At 49.0% G+C, this 22,332-nt stretch overlaps 1 protein-coding gene across 1 annotated transcript in view; it reads left to right on the top strand.

The window, feature by feature from the left end:
• Nucleotides 1-22,332, top strand: part of ITGA11 (integrin subunit alpha 11) — a 127,176-nt gene that overhangs the window by 12,361 nt on the left and 92,483 nt on the right. The window contains exon 2 of the mRNA XM_061181966.1: nt 18,397-18,508. Within this exon, the coding sequence (XP_061037949.1) occupies nt 18,397-18,508 (112 nt within the window). The remainder of the gene's footprint in view (nt 1-18,396; nt 18,509-22,332) is intronic.

The raw sequence follows: 22,332 nt of genomic DNA on the forward strand, positions 1-22,332 counted from the left end.
GTTCTGAGCACTCGTCTTCTCAATAATCCTAAAAGAGGGGTGCTGTTATCTCCCCCATTTTAGAGATGAGGAAACTGATGCATGTTGTTAAGTAACTTACCCAAGATCACCAGGGTCATAAAGTCACAGCCTGGGATTGGAACCCACGGGGTCTGACTCCAGAAACTGCAGTTCCCAGAGGTCATGTGACTTGACCGAGGTCTTGCAGCTGCCGATAAAAATGAGATCCAGACTCCAAATCCAGGTTTGATCATCTCCAAAGCCCACCTTCTTTCCTGCTTTTCCTGTACTGCTCACAGGGCTCTGGCCATATCTGTGTAACATCTGGAGTACTTTCACTGAATAATTTTCATTCAACTGACTTTAAATCAACTCAGTCTTTTCACTTACCTTCATCGTAAGCAATAATTGCTGTGAAACCTAAGTTTTGATTTGCTTGTAATTTTTAAGTATCCATTAAACATGAGTTGTCAAGTTTTAATGTTCGCCCTTGTCCCACGTAAACTCTTCTCACCCACTATGCCCTAGGAGACACTAGGTCACCCTGTGTAGCCCTCAGCAAGGACAGATGCCCCCTAGTCCCTACTCATCCAGAACTGAAGTGCGACGGGGCTCAGGTTTGACTGGGGGACGTTTTGACGAGACAGACCTAGACTCCATTCATCTGTGGCATGATTTCTCAGCTGCCCTGGCTCTGTCTCCTTGGAGGTTTAGTCAAGGCCCCCTCCAGGGCTAGTATCCCCTTGGCACACACCAGGAAGAGTCCAGAGAAGTTGGCAGGTGTGGCCATTTTCTCTCGTGCTCAGCCCACCCCAGGGTGAGGCCCAGGAGGGCACTTTCCTGCCACCTGGTGGCCAGGTCCCTTAGTGTTTCTGCAGTGCTGTTTGGCTTGGCAGTGGCCCCACTGGACTGGTGCCCACTGCTGATGGAGACGGGCCAGGGAAGAGGGGTCTGCCCAGGGTGCCCCACTCACGAGGGCAGAGGGAGCTTTTATGTGGAAGCAGAGGCCAAAAGCCCCAGATCAAAGCTTTGCTGAGCATTGCGCTGGCCTGGAGTTGGGAGGGGGGCAGGGAGGGATGTGGTAGGGGGAGAGCAAGGAACCACTGGGGAGGGCAGTCCAAATAAGTCTGTTGTCTCCATGAAAGAAGAGGAAACCCCCAATCCTCTCAGTAACAAATGTCCTTAGAGGATGTCGGTTAAAGTGGAAAGGAGGTTGCTGCTTTCTCTGGGCCCTAGCAGCTCCAGAAAGGCCTCCTCTTCCAAGAAGCCCTCCTGGATCACTGCCAAAGTGATGATCATATTTCTGTGAGCTTCTCTATCACATCAGCTGCATTTCATCAGCTATCATCTTATCAGCTCTACCCTCACTCTCCACAAGGCTGCCTGTCCCTTGGGCAGTGGGCACTGTTCACTACCTTCCCTCTTACCTTCTCCTCCCCTGTATAGCATCCCACCATCCTGCCCTACCTCCAGCTCTTAGGGTCTTGACACTGCCTCAGGCAGTTCACGCCAGCCCGCACTCCTCTTCTTTAAACCTTGACTCCGCTCAGCCTGCTGGGCAGTAAAACAGCTGCAGACTAATTCACACAGAGGAGTTCATGGCTAACTGAATATTAGACCTGCCCTGCCTCTTACTGATTTTATAGGAAAGGCTGTTTGAAATCAGCCATGGCTTAGCCCAGATGGACCAATCTGGGCCAACCCTGAATGTAGCAGAAGTGGAAACCAAAGCCTGGAACTGGATTACATCTCTCACTAACTGGACCCTCCAAGCCTGGGGTAATGAAAAAACCCTGGACTATGGATGAGGACCTCTGGGTCAAGTTCAGGCTCCAACTCTAAACTTAAGTGAGCCATGTGCCCTCTTGAGACGTCCATTCAATCCCTTCTAAAATAAATATTTGGCCTTCATGTTTCTAAAAGCTCTTCAGTGGCTGTGCTTCCATGCTTCTGTGAACATTTCCTGAGCCAGAACCTTGACTCTGGGTATAAAGCCACGTGTAACACAAGAAAGAAGTTGACAACAGGAATTCTATTTTATTTTATTTTAAATTTATTTTATTGAAGTATAGTTGATTTGCAATGTTGTGTTAATTTCTGCTGTACAGCAAAGTGATTCAGTTACACATATGTATACATTCTTTTTCATATTCTTTTGTATTATGGTTTGTCACAGGATATTGAATATAATTCTCTGTGCTATACAGTAGGACCTTGTTGTTTATCCATTCTATATATAATAGTTTGCATCTGCTAATCCTAAACTCCCAATCCATCACTCTCCCAACCCCCTCTCCCCCTTGACAACCACAAGTCTATTCTCTATGTCTGTGAGTCTGTTTCTGTTTCATAGGTAAGTTCATTTGTGTCATATTTTAGATTCCATATATAAGTGATATCAGATATTTGTCTTTCTCTTTCTGACTTATTTCACTTAACATGATCATCTCTAGGACCATCCATGTTGCTGCAAATGGCATTATTTCATTCTTTTTATGGCTGAGCAGTATTCCATTGTATATATGTACCACGTCTTCTTTATCTATTCATCTGTCGATGGACATTTAGGTTGTTTCCATGTCTTGGTTATTGTGAATAGTGCTCCTGTGAACATAGGGGTGCATGTATCTTTTTGAATTATAGTTTTGTCTGGATATATGCCCAGGAGTGGGATTGCTGGGTCATATGGCAACTCTATTTTTAGTTTTTTGAGGAACCTCCACACTGTTTTCCATAGTGACTGCACCAGTTTACACCGGAATTCTATTTTAAAACAACTTCATCTAGAGCATGGGTGGACCCAGTGCATGGTTGGCCCTTCATCATCCACAGGTTCATGAGGATTCCTGGGCTTCAGAGGCCTCTTGAGAGGCCTCAGCAACAAGTGTCTGCCTGGGAGGGAACTTGGAACCTGAACATCCCAGATAAGTAGCTCTCCTTGGCTTGCATCCCTCCAGTGACAAGTGTCTCACCACCTCACAAGGCAGGCCTTTGTTTTCTAGCAAAGGCAGAGGGAATCATGAGCCCTTAACTCTCCTAAGGACCTAAAAGTGGGAGTGATCATTTGGGATAGTTTTGAAAGCATGAGTAACTGACATATACCAAAAACCAAAGGGTTCTGCATAACCCTCAGAGAACCAAAGCACTTCCACTCCCCAGCATCCTCCATCCCCACCAAGCCTAGCCAATAGCATCCAGCTTAGCTTGTGTTCTGGTTGATCTATGTTGAACTCTGTGCAGACGGAGAACTTTTCAAATGGGTAGGGTGTATCCACTGTAGGGCGGGCCCTGCAGGCTTGGAAGGGATGGGCCCTCACAATTCCTTTTTTTAGTTAGCATTCAAAGACCAGGGACAGACAGGCCCAGCAGTTCTCCGGGTCCTCACTGCCCTACTTCCTCTCCTTCAAGGGAAAGCCTTGCCACAAATTGCATATCCTGAGCTTTGTCTTGTTCTTACTTTGTCCAAACACCCCCTGGGCTGGGGCTAACCCCAGATGCCCAGGGCTCTTGATCCACACACTCATGACAAGCAGGAGACAATCTTAGGAGTTGGAAAACCAAAACCAAACTGTCTGAGCTCTTTGAGCTGGTTAGTATGTCAGGAAAGGGAGGGACTCACTGTCTAATTCGTCTCCCCTAGAAATGGCCAATGGCCAGGAACAGAGTGGGCAGGGCCGCCACGTACAGCTGTGCAGGCTGCGCACTGCATAACTCAGTCAACTACAATGTAAACAGCCCCCCTCTGCAGTTGTGTAGTGAAGTGCAGTGACCTGGGAGTGGGGGGTACAGAAATTGGTAACCGAGTACAGAAATGGGCTTCATTAAATCCAACACAGGGACTTAGAGATACAGCATCTAGTCCAGTGTGTGCTTTTTACAGATAAAGACACTGAAGGCCAGAAAGAAGAAGAAATTGGTCCAAAGTCGTAAAACAAGTTAGAAGCTGTGCTGGGATTAAAACTAGGGCTTCTGAAGCCAAATTCAGTGCTCTGAGTTCCCTCCCTCCCTGAGGCTCTGAGTATCACATTCCCTGTCTACTCCTTGTTAGCAGGTTAGTGTGTGAGGTTAGTGAGGTTCTTGGAGGCCTGAATATTCCTATTCTTTCTCTCTCTTTTTGGTCTCATATTGTCTTACATGTCAGGAGGTGCATATTGAGCCTCTTTCGTGTGCTAGGCATTGTTCTAGATCCTGAGGATAAAGATACAGTCCCTTCCAGTGGAGTGCTGGTAAATGTTTAACAACCGATTCTGGCTCTTGGAATGGGGTGGAGAGAGTCCTTCTTTGTAGCCATTTGCCAGTTACTGTGGTGTAAATCCTCCCACCATGGTCAGCTTTAAGTGACCAACAGGCATCACTGAACAGGAAGATTGCACACAATTGTCTCTTGTGAGCAGGGACCGGCACACCACTCGTTCCTTCCCTTGCAGAACTTAAATTCTAGTGGGAGAATAAGCAAATAGCTCTTGTAGCCATCTGTTATTATGTTTAACTGTAAAAGAAAGAAGATGCTTTGAGGGAGAGGAACGGATTCTCCATAGCATGGTCAGGGAAGATTTCTCCCAGGCTGTGACATTAAAACTGGAGGTTGAGAAGGAGCCGCCTGAGCAAAGATCTGGGGGAGACTGTTCCACACAAAGGCAAAGACCTTGAGGTGGAAAGAGCTTGGTTTGAGGAGCAAAGAGGAAGGCAGTGTGGCTGGAAGCAGGAAGTGGTGAAGTTCACGGCACAGGAGCGGACTGATCCTGCAGGGCCTGGTGGGTCCTGAGGAAGGGTCTGGAATCTACCCTACATGCAATGCGAGGAACCTGGAGGGTTTGAAGCAGGAAAGTTCCAGGATCTGATTGGCATTTTTAAAAGATCACTATGGCTGCTGTGAAGAACATAGCTTGCAGCTGAGCAAAATTAGAATTGCGGGACCAGTTAGAAGCCTCTTTCCAAAGTTCAGGCAGAAAAGGATGAGAATGACTTGGGCTGGGTGATGTCAGAGGAAAGAGAGAAGAGTGGATGCACTTGAGAGGGATGGAGAGGGTAGAACCTGCACGGTTTGCTGATGGGAAGTGACAGAAAATCCTGAGGAAGGACCTCCAAGCTTCTGACTTGAGCAATCAAGGTGGTACTGCCAAGTGCATAGATGGGGAGACTTTGGGGAAAAACCAGTGTGGAAGGGAAAATCTAGGGCACCTCTTTGGTCATGTGAAGTGATGGATGCTATAAGACATCCAAGTGAAAATGTTCTGTGGGCAGCTGGACATTGATTGTGGGACTCAGAAGGCAGGACTGGGCTGGGGTATGATTGGGGATTCTTGGGAGCCTGGGCCACTTCGAGGTGAGTGGAGGAAGGCAGCAGCCCAAGGCCCCAAATACTCAGCCAGATCCTAAAGTGGATATTTGGGGTCACATCTCTTGACTCCAGTTTTTCCACGCAGCTTGGGGTGTGTGTGTGTGTGTGTGTGTGTATGTGTGTGTTTTTGTTAATCAAGACTTCATTGCACTTTAAATGAACTTACAACACAGATTCATAATATCACTGTTGGTGTGTTTTAAAATCCGTCACGGTAGCTCCTGAAAGCTTAAAGAAAGAGCTCCATTTTGATCGATGTCTCTACCTAGAGAGAAAGAAAAATGATGTAAGGCAGAAAATACACTGGCTTTCATCACCAAGACATCCGTCTTGTTCCTGACGGAGGTGATCCACGTGTTATTCATGAGGGAGGTGATCCACGTGTTCTCCGAAGGCCTGGGATGGCTGTCCAAGGCTGGGAGTGAAAATAATGTTAATTACAATAAATTTCAGCCTGGTGTTTCTGTTTTCAATTTTTAGGCCTGTTTTCCATGAACCTGACATCTGCTTAACCAGCACATTGGCAAACTCCTGATTTCTTTAAAAAAAAATAAAAAGGGCAGATTTTTGCTCTCACCAGCACTTGCTCTGTCTTTCCATCTCCCCCCTCTGGATGCTTACACAGTGTCTCTGTCTTTCCATCTCCCCCCTCTGGATGCTTACACAGTGTCTCTATTTCAGCCCACATCCACCTGCCCCTGCAAGCGTTTGGTCTCCACCACAGATCTTAGAGATGGGGCCCTCTCCACTGCAGGAGGCTGCCCAGCCTGTGTCTGATTGTTTCTGATTTAGAGAATTCTTCCTTCTGCAGGGCTGCACATGCTTTGGAGAGTTGAAGGGATGTCACGATAAGTCGCACATTACAAGCATGTGTTTATCTAGCACAAAATAGGACACCAGAACCGGTTTTTGATGAGACGAGGATACTGAAGTAGGGGAGAGAGGTTGGCAGGCCAGGGAAGAGGGGCCTGGAGACTGTAAGCACCCAGCATGTATCATGAGGGCACCGTGGAGCCTGGCTGGAGTGCAGAGGGTGAATTGACAGAGGGCCGAGGGTAAAGGGAGGGCTGCCCTGTGTCCCATCTGCTCATGTTCTACTCAGATGAACACTGAGTTAATTTGATAAGCTTGTCCATGGTCATTCATTCACTTGTTCATTCATGAGTTTGTTCTGTCCACTTTGTTGAGAGCCTGTTGTATTCCAGACACTGTGCAGGGAGCAGAGGTGAAGAGGGACAGAACCCTCTCAGCTTGGTTAAAGTAGCCTCCCTTTTGGCACCAAAGGTAAGGTTAGCATAGGGTCTTTATTGCTTCAACTCAAATGAAAGCTTCTCAGAGAGGGCTATCACTGGTCCAGCTGGAAGGGTGTCATTTTCAGGTGTGAGTAGGGGGTCTTATCCAACCCCACCAAGGAGAGCTCTCAGCTGCCCTGCCTGCCCTCTCACAGACACAGCCAGCCTTGATGAGGATGCTCAAAAGCACTAAAAGATGTGTAGCCTGGGAAGCAGACAGGATGAGACCTCGGCACCAGCACCTGGGCCCCAGGCAAGTCAGTCTTGGACCTTTAGTTTCCTCACCTGTTCAATGGGGAAAAAAATCCCAAATCACTTGTTAGAATTAAATGAAATACTCTTCTAAGGCACCTGGCCCGTCCTGGCACTTGGTAGGTGCTCTGAGAGTGGCAACTGAATCCCGCTGGGAGATTCAGGGAAGGAGTGGAACAAGAGCCCTGCCCAGGGACTGGGGAGGGCTGGATCCCCACTCTACATGTGCCCCACCGGCTAGAAGACTGGGTCCCGGGAGGTAACCTTCCTTAGCCTCCGTTTCCCATTGGTGAAAGAGGCCCCAAGCCCACCCTTTGTGTGTGTTGACTTCATATTTGTCCATTGCTTCCCCTAGTGTTTGTAACTCTAGGCCCCAAGGGGATGCAGGTGCAGTCCATGGCGTGGTTCCGTCCCCTGGACTCGCTGCCCCAGGTGGGGAGGGTTGGCTCAGGAGGTAGGACAGTCAGGGAAGGGCACAGGGTGGGTAGATGGAAGGGGTGAGTGGGACACGCCCTGGGCCCCCTGACAGGCAGGTGCAGGATGGGGCTGACAATATGAGAAGGCATTCGGGGGGAGGGAACTGAGAGCAAAACCTTGGAGGGGAGAGGGGCAGCCAGCACTCCTGCTGTGTAGACTGCTTGTTAAGAGGCCGCCTGCAGGGACCTGATGAGCTGGTGAATATGCGAGCTCTCTCCCAGTTGACATCTCTGTGCGCACCTGAGGGCCTCCTCCAGACTCGGCTCTAGTGGGACCCAGAACTCTCCAGCCACGGTGGTCACCCCCCTCATCGCACACACACGGAAGCTTTCTGATTCTTACGTGTTCTTTTTCACACATTTAACATTCAGGGGACATCAAAAGGTGGACATGTGGCCACAGACACCCACGGCACAGCCGCTGGCAAGCTCAGAGCCGCTCGTGGCCAGAAGCAGCAGTGGGTGTGGACCAGGGATGCTCTGGCTCCCAGATGAGATCACTTCCCTGAGATTCCCCTAAGAAACAAGTGCTGTGCTCATTCCATGGGGTGGGACGACGCCTTTCCACGGAAGTCACTCTCCAATTCCCTCTGCCTTCCCTCTCTGTCCAGTCTGGGGATAGAGCTGGCCCTTCAGACTGAAGGCACCTCCCTCCCCTAAACCCGCCCCTCTCTCTGGACTCCAATGGGGAGAAATCATTGCCGCCTGTCATTACCCCTCCCCCCCCCCCGTCCTCTCTGGCTAATCCCTTGGCCACATGTGCACGCGCATGCACACACAGCACACACACGCACACACCAGCTGCTCCCAGTGAGCCGTGTTCTGACCTGCATGAAGCTAGGGGAGCCAAGGATAGGAGACTCCATCCAGAGATAAGGCTCTCTCCTGCTTCTTCAACAGAGGGAAGGAGAAGGAAGAACGGTGGTTGGCTGGTGATATTAGTGGTTGGAGGAGTATGAAGCAGGGTAGACTCCATAGCATTTCCTTCTGAGGAAAAAGCAGTGTGATAATGACCAGTTAGCAGAGAGACATGAAGCCACATCCAGAAGGCAGTCATTGTATAAAAAAGATGCTGATTAAGTTGATTAGAGAAGCTAGGAAACAGGGTGGTCTTTGCCAAGAGTAGGGAGGATGCATTTGTCTCTCTCCTGGGGAGACCCAAGGGTGGGCAGGTCTGCTGTAAGGCACCAGGGGGGCAGCAGGGCCTGGTGGTAAGAACTGGCTTGATATCACCAGACCAGCCCCCACCCGATCATGGCCCCCAGTTCTAGCAGCAGGGCAGTGGCAGCTCAGGGCTAAGCCACTGGGGGGCAGCCGGGAGGGTGTTACAGCTCACTTTCATAAGTGGCTTGAAGCTGAGGGGCACTTGTGTTGGACCCAAGTGCTAGAGAGGAGGGAGGGAATGGCCCCGGTCCTGGCAGCCAACCTGATAGAGACCTGCAGGGGCAATGGCCATCTGCTTGCCCCCTTGGGGTGCCCCAGTGTTCATCTGCCTACTCCTCCCCTCCAAAGGGAGATGAATTTGTAAATGAATCCAGAGGAGAAGGGTCACACAGACTCAGAACATCCTGACTGTAAAGGTTTTTAGACCACCTGGTCTAGCTTCCTCATTTTCTGTATTGGAGACTAAGGCCTGGGGAGAAGTAACTTGTTCAAGGTTCAGCCAGTCAGTGACAGAACCCAGGGGAGGACCCAGGTCTCCTGGTGCCCAACCTAGTTCTACTCATCACAGCAGCCCTAGCTCTCGGGAGGTGGGCATTGTATTCCCATGTCCCCTTTTCTGAGTCCTAGAATCAGCTGTCCTAAAGTCAGGAGTCCATCCTCTGGCCTTTGACCTTGGCAGTGGTCCTCCAGCCATGTCTCCCTCCTAAGGGATCATGGCTTCCATGCCTAGAAGATCCCAGGGAGAGAGAAGCTTTGGTCACTCCAAGGCCATATAGCCATGTACTCAAGGATTCAGTGTATACCACTGGCATCCTCAATTTCTGAAATAAGACGAGTCTGGAAGGGAACTGTGGTGCCCCCTGCCCGCTTGCTCCAAATTTCCTCGCTGAGGTTTTAGCAGCACAGTCCAGCTCCAGGACGAGGCTGGGCTTTCTTGGAAAGGTGATCACATTGCCTGGACCCCCACCAAGGCCTTCGTCCCTTTGACATCTGAGTGTGCCCAGAAGCCACAGCCAGGGAAGTAGGGCGCTGAGGCCAGGTCTCCACGGTTCAGGCAAGGGGAGAGGGAGCTGGGGCCTGGATAATGCAGAGCATTAGGTGACAGTTTTCTTCAACTCTCTTTTGGCTTGGGAATGCAAAATATGATCATTTGTGCCTGGAGAATTCCCCTTCCTAAGTGTGTTTGGCTTCAGCTGACATTAAGATGAGCTTGCATTCCTCCATACCGCCTGGCCTCCAATTCTAAATCGTTTGTGGAGACTCAAGACAGATGCTCGCGTGCCGACAACTGGAAGCTGGCTGTGTGTTTGCTCTAGAGAACCTCTCTGACATGTGCCAGGGCTGGGCCTTAGTAGCAGAGAGCTCAACCCTCTCATTTGACAGATGGGGACACTGAGGCCCAGAAAGGCATAGTGACTCTCCATGGACACTCGGCCAATTTAGTGACAAAGCTGAGATTAGAACGCAGGTCACCCTGCCCTGGTCCAGCCTTCTCTGGGCTTCACTTTGGGCTCTGGTGACATGCAAACATGTCTGTTGGCTCACACATGTGGCTGCAGACTCTGAAGACCACAAGTCATGGCCCTACTACCCAGCATGGAACCTGGAGCATCGTAGCCCCAAATAGACATTTGTGGAATTGAAGGACTGTAGAGCAGGGGTATACAGAGGCAGTGGTGGTAAATAAAGATGGGCATGGTGACCTTGGACAAATCCCAACCCCTCTCCCAGCCTGAGTTCTCTCACTAACAAGGGCCGTAAACCCAATCAAGTGGTTCTCAAACTATGTTCCAGGACACCCTAGGGTTCCAAAGAAATGTCTTAGGATTGTCACTGCAGGTGGGGAGTTTCCTTGTCCCCCATCCTTAACCCCAACCTCAGCTTCCTGTGTCTGCTTTTCATGGTATAGATTTTGTTTCCAAAAGGTGGGATTCACTGCAGAAAAACAAAGTTTTGAGACCACTAGCTTATTGGATCTATAAGATCCCTGTTTGCTCTTGAAAATAAAATCCTAATAAGTTACCCTTCCCTGATAACATATTTGCTGCACACCATTTTTGACCCTGTGCTAAATTGTCCAGGGTTCATGTTCCCTGGCCATTGGCCAGAGAGAAAATGAGGTACGGGAGGGCCCTTAAGGCCAGCATTGATGCTAGGCGTCTGTCTGTATGTTTGTTGTTCTTGTATCTGCCATTCCTATGTCCCAGTGAGGCAGGACAACCCAGCTCTAAGGCTCTTGGTGCATGGCTCAGGCAGGAGAGGTCATGACCTGCCTGCTAGGCCGCTCTGCTACCTGACAGGCTAGGTCCAGGCCTCCCCGTGAGCTCTTGAGAAGGGAATGACTGGGTTACCACCCCAGAAACCATGAATCCCCATTGTGTAATTATTCCTCCCCTTCCCTGATTGTCCATCCTTTAAGACAGGGGTCCCCAACCCCCGGGCCGAGGACCGGTACTGGTCCTTAGCCTGTTAGGAAGCAGACCACACAGCAGGAGGTGAGCGGCGGGCGAGTGAGCAAAGCTTCATCAGCCGCTCCCCATCGCTTGCATTACCGCCTGAGCCATCCACCCCTCCCCGCCGTCTGTGGAAAAATTGTCTTCCATGAAACCGGTCCCTGGTGCCAAAAAGGTTGGGGACCGCTGATTTAAGAGCCAGACTGAGTCGGTTACCAATTGCTACAATAATGCCATGTAACAAATAATCCCCCCAACTCTGAGTGACAGACAATAATTATTTAGTTCATGTGGCTGGGTCAGCTGGATGCCAACTGACCTCAGCTAAGCTCAACTGAGAGCCCTGCTGGCCTCATGGGGCTTGCTTATGTATGTGGGGGATGGGACCCCAGCCGGGCTTGGCTAGGGCAGTTCAGCTCCAAATATCTCTCATCTTTTTCCTGGGATCAGTGGGCCAGACTGAGCAAATACTTCTCACATTGAAGGCCGAAGTGCAAGTGGGCAAGCAGAAACAGACAAGGCATCCTAAGACCTTGGCTGGAAACTGACACACTTTAATTTCTGCCTCATATGGCCCAGCCCAGCGTTAAGTGGGGATGCTTCACAGGCGTTGTTTATGGTTGTTAGAGCTGAATCTTCTACTTTAGTTCAACACATTTTACTGAGCATCTCTGTGTCCCAAACCCTGCAGTGGGACTGAAGAGATAAGTGAAACCCAGTCCTTGTTCTCACATTGCTTGGAGTCTTGGGATGGGGAGAAGATGTATGGAATTCACTCTGCTCAGTGTAGAGGTTTAACCCCAACCCTTAACAGGTATTCACTAAACTTCACAAGTACTCATTCCTCCATGAGTGGAGGTATAGGCAGAAAGAAGCTCACAATCCAGTGTGATTCCCCTGATTCCCCAGCAGCTCTCAAGGGCAGGGCCCAGAGCCCCACCCTCCAGAGGCTTCCTGGGGGAGGGCATAGTTACTAGGTCTCCTGTGAGGGCTGCAGGCCCCCAAGGGCAGGATCCCTGGAGTCGGAGGGCTCCCTGACCTGGAGCCACCTCCTCTCCAGTGGAGGCCTTCCTCCCTCAACTGGCAGAAGCTTCTCTGATGAGGGGACCGCATTCTCCCCACACCCCACCCCTTCTCTCATATCTCACTAGCGCCTCACTAGAGCCTAGACGGGGGTGAGGGGGCCTCGGGCCTCACCAGCCATGCCCCCAAACCTGACATTGCCTTCTTAGATGCCTGTCTTTGAAACAATAGCTTCGGGTAAGAAGGGAAAGACAGCTGGGGCAGGCGGCAGATCAAGAACCACCAAGCTTTCGTTATTTGCCACAGCAGAAGGGGCAGCAATGCAGAGGATGCAAACCAGCCAGGCATCTACAGCTCACCCCATCTCAGGTTGGAATGTGTGATTTTGTTTTCCATAGCAGAAGGAGGTCCACATTACCATTTCTTTTTGCTTAGGGTCTTGTCTTTTGTCAGGGTCTTTTCTCCTGTCCCCTGCCCCTCCCTATCTGTGATTTGCTTTTAGACATGAAGATTCTTGAGGGGCAAGTAAAACTGGGAAGAGGGAGATAACACGAGAGAGTTCTGATACTATTTCAGCCTCTCTGGCCCCCATCCCAGCTCCCACCATCCAAGGAAAATGAAAGCTCTTGCCTACACAATGTACATCTGCAACCCAAAGCAGGACCCAGAGAATGAGCAGAGGCCTGGCGGATGGAAGGCGGCTGAAAGATGGTCACTCTCAGGTTCCCCAGAGTAGCTTCCTCCTGCTGTCAAATCTGGTGCTTCATCCAGATTTTCAAGGTCCTTGGGACTCTGGCTGTGTCCTTCTGGCACACCTGGTCCCCTGTATTCCGCCTGTTGTGATCAGGGATACACCTGTCAGCTCTCTAGCGAGCAGGATCTGAGGCCGTGGGACCCAGGATGGGTGAGTTTTTAAGAAAGGGTGGGAGGGAGGAGGACTAGCCTGGCAGTGAAGAGCTCAAGTGACAGAAGTGGGGAGGAAGGATTGATGGTGGCAGGCAGCCCAGGGCAGGACCGATGAGGCCTCGGAGTGCAACTCTGCCACTTCCTAGCTGCGTGACCTGCCTTCTTTGTGCTTCAGTTTCCTCACCTGTAAAGTGAGAATAATAATATACTTACTTCAAGAGGTTGTTGTGAGGATTAAATAAATTTAGAACAGTACCTGGTGCCTAGTGAGTTCTATGTGCATGTACACTATGATTTTTATTACTGTTATCTAAATGGTAAGGGACTGTCCGTACCAATCAGAGAGCTAGGAAATAAACTAAGGGAAGAAGAGGCCAACAGGTACTGATTTTGGGAACAGGTTCTCAGAGGGTGAGAAATCCATCAGGCAAGTCTCTCTGCATATTCCTGGCACAGAGCAAAGATAAAAATATACAAAGCTACTCCTGAATGTTGCCCTGAATAGTGTGTAGCTGGATAAGAAAGCAGGGAAGATGTGGAAACTACTGTAATCCATGGTAGAAAGCAACAGAAGCTATGAGCAACCCAGAGGAAGGACCACGTTGTAGCAGAGGTGTCATCAGAGCTGGGCCTTGATGTTTGAGAAGAAGGGAAGAAAGGCCTTCAGTCAGGGTGAACAGCATGGGCAAAGGCACTGAGGCAGCTCAGAGAACAGGGAATCTTGATTCAGTTCCAATTGACCGAGATCTACTGCGTGCTTTCCATGGACGGGGCACTGCCACAGGTTAGTCACTGCATTCAGTTTTGTCCACCACACTTTGAGGTTAGTATTATTATTCCCATTTTATAGAAGAGTAAACTGAGGACCAGAGAAGTCCCTGACCCAGGGTCACCCATTAGTCAATGAATGCTGGAGCCAGGCTTCTCACATTGAGATCACTAGGCAAAATTTGATGTAATGGCGGGGCTGGGGGTGGTGGCGGTCAGGGAAGCTTCCTGGGGAGGGGTCAAGAATGGGACATTTGTGCTGAGATCTGAAGGTGATGAGAAGTTCATCAGAGATGCTCAGGCAGAAGAAATAGCACATGCAAAGGCCCCAAGATGGGAGGAAGCAAGGTGCATCTAAGGAGCAGAAAGGCGGCCCTGGGGCCTGGACAGCAGGGAGCCAGAGGAAAACTTGATGAGACAGGCTAGGGATGCTCTGAGGGCCATGGGGCCCCATGGAGACTTTGGACTTTCTCCCAAGATCCTTGGGAAGCTAGCGGCAGCAGTGGGGGGTGTGACTGGTAGAGGGTGGAGGCAGCCCATCATGGATGCTCAGCTGAGTCTCCTTAAGCTCTAGTGAGCACTCCCCGTGGAGCTGTTGAGTCCACAGGAGCTCCAGACACGTGTTGGCCAGTGTGCCTCAGCATTTGGGACTGTGACCACCCTGCCTGGTGATCGGACAGTAGCCTCCACCTTAGCCTGGAGTGGTGGGTTTGAGATCAAGCGATGCTCAAACATCATGCTGTGGTTTCAGTGCTTTCTTGGGACTGGCTGATGCTTTTTTAAAAGATAAGATTCTGAGAAAGGGAGCAGCAGCTGATGTAACTTTGGCCGTAGTCCACAGGAGAGCAGGCCAGGAATTGTGGTTTTTTTCCCCCTCTGTCATCAATATCAAGGGCAGTAAAGTGGCAGGCTGCCCAACCAGGCTCCCACTGTCTCTGCAATCGGCCTGTTGACTCCCATCAAAAACAACTTTGTTTTCTTTTATTGGTATTTAGGGTTCATAAATCTCTGAGAAGAGTACATTCCCCAAGCATGAAAGCCACCTGCCATCAGGGGAGCGGGCCAGAGATCTTGTCGGGAGCCAAGGTCAGGGTGTCAGACTTGACATCACTTTTAGGAAATCCATTCTCTGGTTGGTTCGGTTTGGTCAGAAGCAAATGCCGACTGAGGGAAGAAACCAACACTTTGTAACTTAATGCCCCGTCCCTGAGAGCTTTTGTCCTCTTCCCTGTGGCCAGATTTCACTAATCCTGTCCTGGGGGTTGGGGGGTGGGGACACTGGGGGAGACAGGACTAGTCCTAGACAAAGCCTCTGGGGGGAGGGAAGGAGCACAGGGCTGCCGGCCTCCTCTCCCATCTGCTGCCCTCAACCAAACCCAAAGACAGAGGAGGTGGGACCTGAGGGCAAGAGGGAAGACCCATTTCTCTGAAAAGAATTTTCCCTGCCTCCAGTGGGTCCTTCTCTGAAAAGCTGCTCTCCCAGGGGTAGCACATCTCCCCAGTGCCCTAAGCTACCTGATCATGGGCTTGCCCTAACCTCCGCCTAGCTGAGTGATTTGGGGCAAATTACTTAACCTCCCAGAGGTATGATAATATCTATTTCACAGGGTTGGTGTGAGATTTAACTAAGTAATATAAAATTACTGGTGAGATACCTAGAATAGTGCCTGGAATATATCAGTGCTCAGTAAATATTTTTTCCCCTGTTACTCGTTGAGGGGAGAGAGCGTCCCAGCCAAATGTGGGTCCTGGTCTCTAACCATTCAATCAAGCAGTATCTATTGACTGCTGACTCTGAGCTAGATCTTGATTCAAGGCACTAAGGATACAGCAGTGAGCAGCGTCTCTCGGCACTTAGAAGACATAAGAATATTATAGAATATCAGCCACGTGACAATAAACAGATAAATATGTAACATGTTGGTGATAAGTGCTATGAGGACAGATGAAGAAGAATAAGGGGGATAAGAGTGACAGGGTGTCCTGGTAAGGGACAAGATGGCATTGAGACAGAGACCCGAATGACTTGAGGGAGTGAGCCCTGCGGGTAACCCAGGGAGGAGCTTTCCAGGCAGAGGGAACAGCCAGGGCAAAGATGCTAAGTGGGGACGGGTCTGACACATTCTAAGAACGGCAAGGGGGACAGAGTGGCTGCAGCAGAGGGATGGAGGGGGAGGACAGGAAATGAGGGGCAGAGGGAACCGGGTGGGGTCATGCAGGGCCTTGCAGGTAAGGATTTTTGCTTTGACTGGAAAACGATGGAGCGTATGGAGCTGAGGAGTGATTGGATCTGACAGGTCTTGGAAGGATCCTTCTGGCCATGTTTGCCCAAGAAGCACTGATGGTAGAGAAGGCCCTGAAGACACGACTTATGGCCTTAGCTTCACTGGCCCTCACCCCCTTGTCGGCCTGGGAGTGGTGGGTGGGTCTGGATTTCTTGACTGCCCAGCATGCCTTCCTCTTGTCAAGGTCACCTCCCTTTGCTGGGCTCAGATGCAGGAAAGGGAGGACCAAGGACCACCAGGGAACATCTCCAGGGGGCACCAGGGAGCCAGATAAAGTGTTGCCCCCCAGTCAGGGAATGTGTGTGGCCTGTGCATGTGTGTGCATGGATGTGTGTCTGTGTGTGGGCATGTGTGCATGCACATGTGTGCCTCTCTGTGTGTACATCCGTGCGTGTGCATGTGTGTGTGTCCATTCCTAGGACAGAGTTGGAGAGTTCCTCGTCTGCAACTCCACTTCTTCTTTGACCTCTCTCTGTCCACCTCCCAGCTGTGCACAGGTGACACTAGTGTCTCTCTCTGCTCTGTGACATGCCCTCATCGGCCAAGGACCTGTGCTCCTTCATCCCTCTGTGCTCACCCGACCAGACCCCTCTTCCCCAAGGCTGTCTGCTTCTAACCAGGATGATAAGTCCATTTGTGGGCTGGGCTTTGTAAATAAGAGTATGTAAATAGCATACTCTTCTTCCCCCACCCCCACTTAGGGCTATGACACTAAGTTCATGTGGCAGATTAGCAATCATGAAGACAGGGTTGGCAGCTACGTAGCCATTTGCTGTCACTGTCTGCTCCTGTATCCCCAGCAGGTACTGCTCACTGATCACACTAGTCTTGCCCACTGAGCCCAGACTTGACCTCAGAATCCTTCTTAACTCAGTGCTCCAGGCAACACTAATAATCAATTGACATGGATGAGTGAGAACACATGTCTAACATCCCTAATCTAAGGTGTTCTAGTGTTACCTCAGGGGACTCTAATTCTGGGACTCTAATGATGGAATTTTTGGCCACTGTATCCATTTGCTGAGCAGAAAAGAAAGTGTAGAAGAAACCTTTTGTTCCTGTGCAGTAGGCCTTATTCAAGTACATGCTCCAGGGCATCACTCTTGAACACTCAGACTCAGGGGGTCCATGCCAAGGGAAGGACAGAGGGACGCTCAAGGGTACTAGCCTCAGATTCAGAGTCCCTATCCAGCAGGCTTTGGGACCTTGGGCAGGTCAGTTCACCTCTCTGACCCTCGGCTTTCCCTTTGCTGCCCACATCACAGGGTTGTCGTGGAGATCAGATGATAGCAGGTATGTGAGTGTTCTGTGAAATTTATAAAGTGCCCTACACATGAAAGGAACGACAATGATATTCTGTCTACTCTGTTTTGTTCTGCTGATTGGTTTTCACTTATCTGAGAGTTTTGGCTCATGGTAGGATCCCACCCCTTAAATCCCATGGGTCCCAAGTTTGGTGGTCCTGTAGGTACTGATACGTAACGAGGCCAGACATGCCTGAAAATGCCTCGTGGAGGGAAGGAGTCGCACAGCAGGTACCTGAGGTCCTGGCTCTGATGCTGCTGCTGACCCACTGTGTACCCCTGGACAGCCTCTTAACCTCTCTGGGTCTGAACCCCCCTCTGCCAAATGTGGATGTTGCTTGCCCATTCCCCCGAAGTCCTGTGAGGGTAAATGATGGCAAATGTGAGGAGACCCAGAACCCTAAGCAGCATACAAGTGTGAATTGCTATTTCTTGTGATTCAGCACAAGAATGCCAAAGGGGTAAAGCTCTTTGCCCCAAGGCTCTCCACTAGGTGGAATCGGTTAATTGACCGATTAGGGGCCAAGGTGAAAGGGTTACGGGAATTTCTCTCTGCTTCGCCTCAGCTGCTCCAGCCGAGCAGTAGGCCAGGCGGAGCTTTGCGTGATTCAGAAGGAGGTGGTCAGCCAGCAGCGCTGGAGCCGTGGCCACTAGGACCCCAGGCTTGCTGGGGCGGTGGGGGGAGGCGAGAGAGGTGGGAAATCAGCTCCGTGACTCTAACAGGCAGAGGTGAGAGAAGGGAGAAGGAGAGGGAGGAGTGGGGAGCGAAGGAGGAGAGAGGAGGGAAAAGAGAAAAAGAAAACGGAAGAGGAGACCTGCAGAAGCTAGGAGCAGGGTTGGAGGAAGGAGTGATGGAGGTGGACGGGGACTGTCTCTTCCTTGTGGGACCAGGAATTCTCTCGGGAAGGGACTGGGTCTTCCCCTTCAGACCCGCCTGGTCTCTCTAAGAGTAGGTTTTATGCCTATGCCTCCCCTATCAGATTGGCTCCCCCAGGGCAGTGGCTGGGCCTTTGCCATCAGACTGTTGGCTCCCCAAACAGGAACTGGGGCTCCCCAGGGATAGGGGAACATACTCCATCCACAGCCAAGACCCTGGACCTCCACCTGCCTGACTCCTCTCCTCCCCACCCAGGGTTCACGGACACCTTCAACATGGACATCAAGAAGCCCCGAGTCATCCCCGGCTCCAGAGCCGCCTTCTTTGGCTACACGGTGCAGCAGCATGACATCAGCGGCAAGAAGTGGTGAGTGAGAGCTGCCGCCTCCACCGTAGCCCTGCACCGCCCCACACCCAGCCCCTGCATCGGCTGGCTGGCCGCACTGGCCCTCACGTGTAGACGCCCCCCTTGCCGGGGACTTGACTTCTTGTCATGGCAGGTCAGGGGCTGCCTAGGATCTGCCCCTGTCCATGAAATCATGAGCATCCCATGTCACAGGCCTTGATCTTCTCATCTGAGAAATGGGAATGAACACCCCTCCTTCTCCGGGTTATGGGACAGCACAAGTAGCAGGCACCTAGAACCAATAATTACCCCCTCCCATCCCCTCTCAGGGCCTCAGGGTCTCATCAGTGGGGGCAGTGCCTCTGGTCCTGGCGGCTGGGAGAGCTGTTGGGGAGCGGGGTGTCTCTGAGGGGATAGATGTGAGTGTGCTCAAAGCTAAAATACAGGAACAGTGGGGCAAAGGGAAGTGAGAGCAAGGCTGAGTGGCGGGGAAAGGGCCAGAGAGATCCCAAGGACCCCTCTGGGACGGGGGCGATCAAGAGGCGGGAAGGGTCTGCGTCTGATTTTTAATATAACTTTGTTGGATTATATTTTACATATTATATAATTTACTCATTTCAAGTGTCGATTCGGTGATTTTTTTTTTTTTTTTTTTTTAGCAGTAGTTTTGTTTTTTTTTAAATTAATTTATTTATTTTTATTTATTTTATTTTGGGCTGTGTTGGGTCTTCGTTTCTGTGCGAGGGCTTTCTCCAGTTGCGGCGAGTGGGGGCCACTCCTCATCGCGGTGCGCGGGCCTCTCACCATCGCGGCCTCTCCCGTTGCGGAGCACAGGCTCCAGACGCGCAGGCTCAGTAGTTGTGGCTCACGGGCTTAGTTGCTCCGCGGCATGTGGGATCTTCCCAGACCAGGGCTCGAACCCGTGTCCCCTGCATTGGCAGGCAGATTCCCAACCACTGCGCCACCAGGGAAGCCCCGGTGATTTTTTTTTTAAGTAAATTTACCAAGTTGTGCAGTTCATCAGTTGTAGAACATTTTCATCGCCCCAATAAGATCCCTCACGCACGTGTACCATTCATTGCCATTCTCCTCCTGCTGATTGGTTTTCAGCTGTCACAAGGCAAGGCTTTCCTTCCTTCCTGAGATGGAAAGGACTAGGCCTCTGCTTTGCCCTCTTAGAAGCCCTTGCTGAGTCAAGGGACCATGTGAACACTGACGATAAATGTCCTACCTGCCCTCTTCCCAATCTGGCCTCTGCCTACCCTCCCACCCTCTTCTCCTTTTGCTTCCCCCACCTCCTTTCCTGCGCTCAACACTCTACCACATTGCATTATTTCCATTTTTCCAGTTCTCCAGAGCTTCTTTGCACATTCTGTTCCCTCCTCCCGTGATGTCCTCTCCTACCTTCCTTCCCCACTCACCCTACCCTACCACTCAGATCTGACAAATTCTCTCATACATTGTTTTGTGAAGGAGTATCTTACTATCTTTCTACTGAGGTATAACTTAGATACAGTAAAGCATAGACACCTTAAGTGTCCAAACCAGTGAACTTTTACACATGTATATGCCCATTGTGATCACCCCCCAGAACATGATATAGAACATTTCCTGCTCCCTGGAAAGCTCCTTGTGCCTCCCACCCAGTCAGTTCCTCTCCAGGTAACCACTATTCTGACTCCTATCACCATAGATTGATTTAGCCTGTTTTTGAACTTCATATAGATGATATCACACATTAAGTACTCATTTGTACCTGACCTGTTTTACTCAACATTATGTCTTTGAGGTTTAACATACTGTTGAATGTTTCATACTTGATGTTTCTTCACTGATGTGTAATATTCTATGGTAGCAATGCACCACGTTTTATTTATTTATTCTACTATCAATGGATCTTTGGATTGTTTCCATTTTTGGCTATTTCAAGTAGAGATACTATTAACATTCTTATACACGTCTTCTGATGAACATATGCACTCATTTTTATCCGGTATATACTCAGGAATAGAATCACTGAGTTAAAGGGAAGGTATATGTTTAGCTTTTGTAGGACCTGCCAGGCATTTTTTCCCCAAATGGTTTACCAATTTAAACTCTTTTAGTAACATGGGAGTTCTAGTTGCTTCCCATCCTCACTAACACTTGGTATTATCAGTCGTTAATTTTAGCCATTCTGATGCTGTGTAGTGGTATCTAATTGTGGGTTTAATTGGCATTTTTCTAATGACTAATGATGTTGAGTAACCTTTTGTAAATTTACTGGCCATTTTGGTGTCCTATTTTGTGAAGTGTCCAATTGAGTCTTTTGCCCATTTTTTAAATTGTGTTGTGTGTCTTTTTCTTATTGATTTATAGGACTTTAAAAAATATATTCTATACACAAATCCTTTGTCAGAGAAAAATGTTGCAAAGAACTTCTCCCAGTCTATATCTTGCCTTTTCATTCTTTTAATGGTATCTTTTTATGAACAGAGTTAGTTCTTAACTTTAGTGAAGTCTAATTTATCTGTCTTTTTTATAGTTAGTGTTTCTTGTGTGTCCCATTTAAGAAATTTTTGCCTCTCCCAAGATCATGAAGATATTTTCCTTTGTTTTCTTCCAGAAGTTGATGATTTTGCTTTCTCATTTAAGTCAGTGATTCATCTCAAATTAATTTTTGTATGAGATGTGAGATAAAGATCTAAATTTTTTTTTAATATGGATATCCAATTGATCTGGCACCATTTGTTGAAAGACTATTTCCCCACTAAATTGTAGTGTCATCTTTGTTGAAAATCAGGTGACCCTATATGTATGGGTCTATTTCTAGCCTCTATTCTACTCCATAGAATAGAAAGCTGCCTTGGTTACTGTAGCTTCAAAGCAAGTCTTGAAGTTAGTGTGAGTTCTCCATATTTGTTCTTCTTTGACAAGATTGTTTTAGCTATACTAGGTCCTCTATATTTCCTTATGAATTTTAGACTAGGCTTGTCAATTTCCCCTAATCAAACTTGCTGAGATTTTGATTGGGATTGCATTAAATTTATAGATCAACTTGGGGAGAAATGAAACCGTGATAATACTGAGTCTTCCAAACCATGAACATGTATATCCCTCCATTTATTTAGTTTTTAAAAGATTTTCTCTCAATAATGCTTTGAAATTTTCAGTGTAAAACTCTTGCGTACCTTTTATTATATTAATTCCTAGGTATTCAATATTTTATGCTAATTAAAAATAGAATATTCTTTTTATTTTTTATTTATTTATTTGGTTGTGCCAGGTCTTAGTTGAAACAGGCAGGTTCCTTAGTTGCGGCTCATGGGGCTCCTTAGTTGCAGGTCGCCGGCTCCTTAGTTGCAGCACGTGGGCTCCTTAGTTGTGGCATGCAAACTCTTGGTTGCAGCATGCATGTGGGATCTAGTTCCCTGACCAGGGATCAAACCCGGGCCCCCTGCATTGGGAGCATGGAGTCTTAACCACTGCACCACCAGGGAAGTCCCTAAAATAGAATATTCTTATTTCATTTTCCAATCTTTTGCTAGTATAGAAAAATACAATTGACTTTTGTATATTTACATTATATCCAGCAACTTTACTAAATTCATTTATTATTTCTAATAGTTTGCTTGTAGATCCTTTTGAATTTTCTATGTATACAAGCAGATCATCTGAAGTAATTACTTTATTTCTTCTTTTCCAATCTTCATAGCTTTTATTTCTGTTTCTCTTGCCTAATTGCAATAGCCAGGACCTTCAGTACAAAATTGAATAGAAGTTGTGATCCCAAACATGATTTTCTTACTTCCCTTATTAGAGGGAAAACTTTCAATATTTCAGAATTAAATAAGATGTTAACTGTA

Source organism: Eubalaena glacialis, chromosome 2, assembly GCF_028564815.1.
Source record: "Eubalaena glacialis isolate mEubGla1 chromosome 2, mEubGla1.1.hap2.+ XY, whole genome shotgun sequence".
NCBI classification, from domain to species: domain Eukaryota; kingdom Metazoa; phylum Chordata; class Mammalia; order Artiodactyla; family Balaenidae; genus Eubalaena; species Eubalaena glacialis.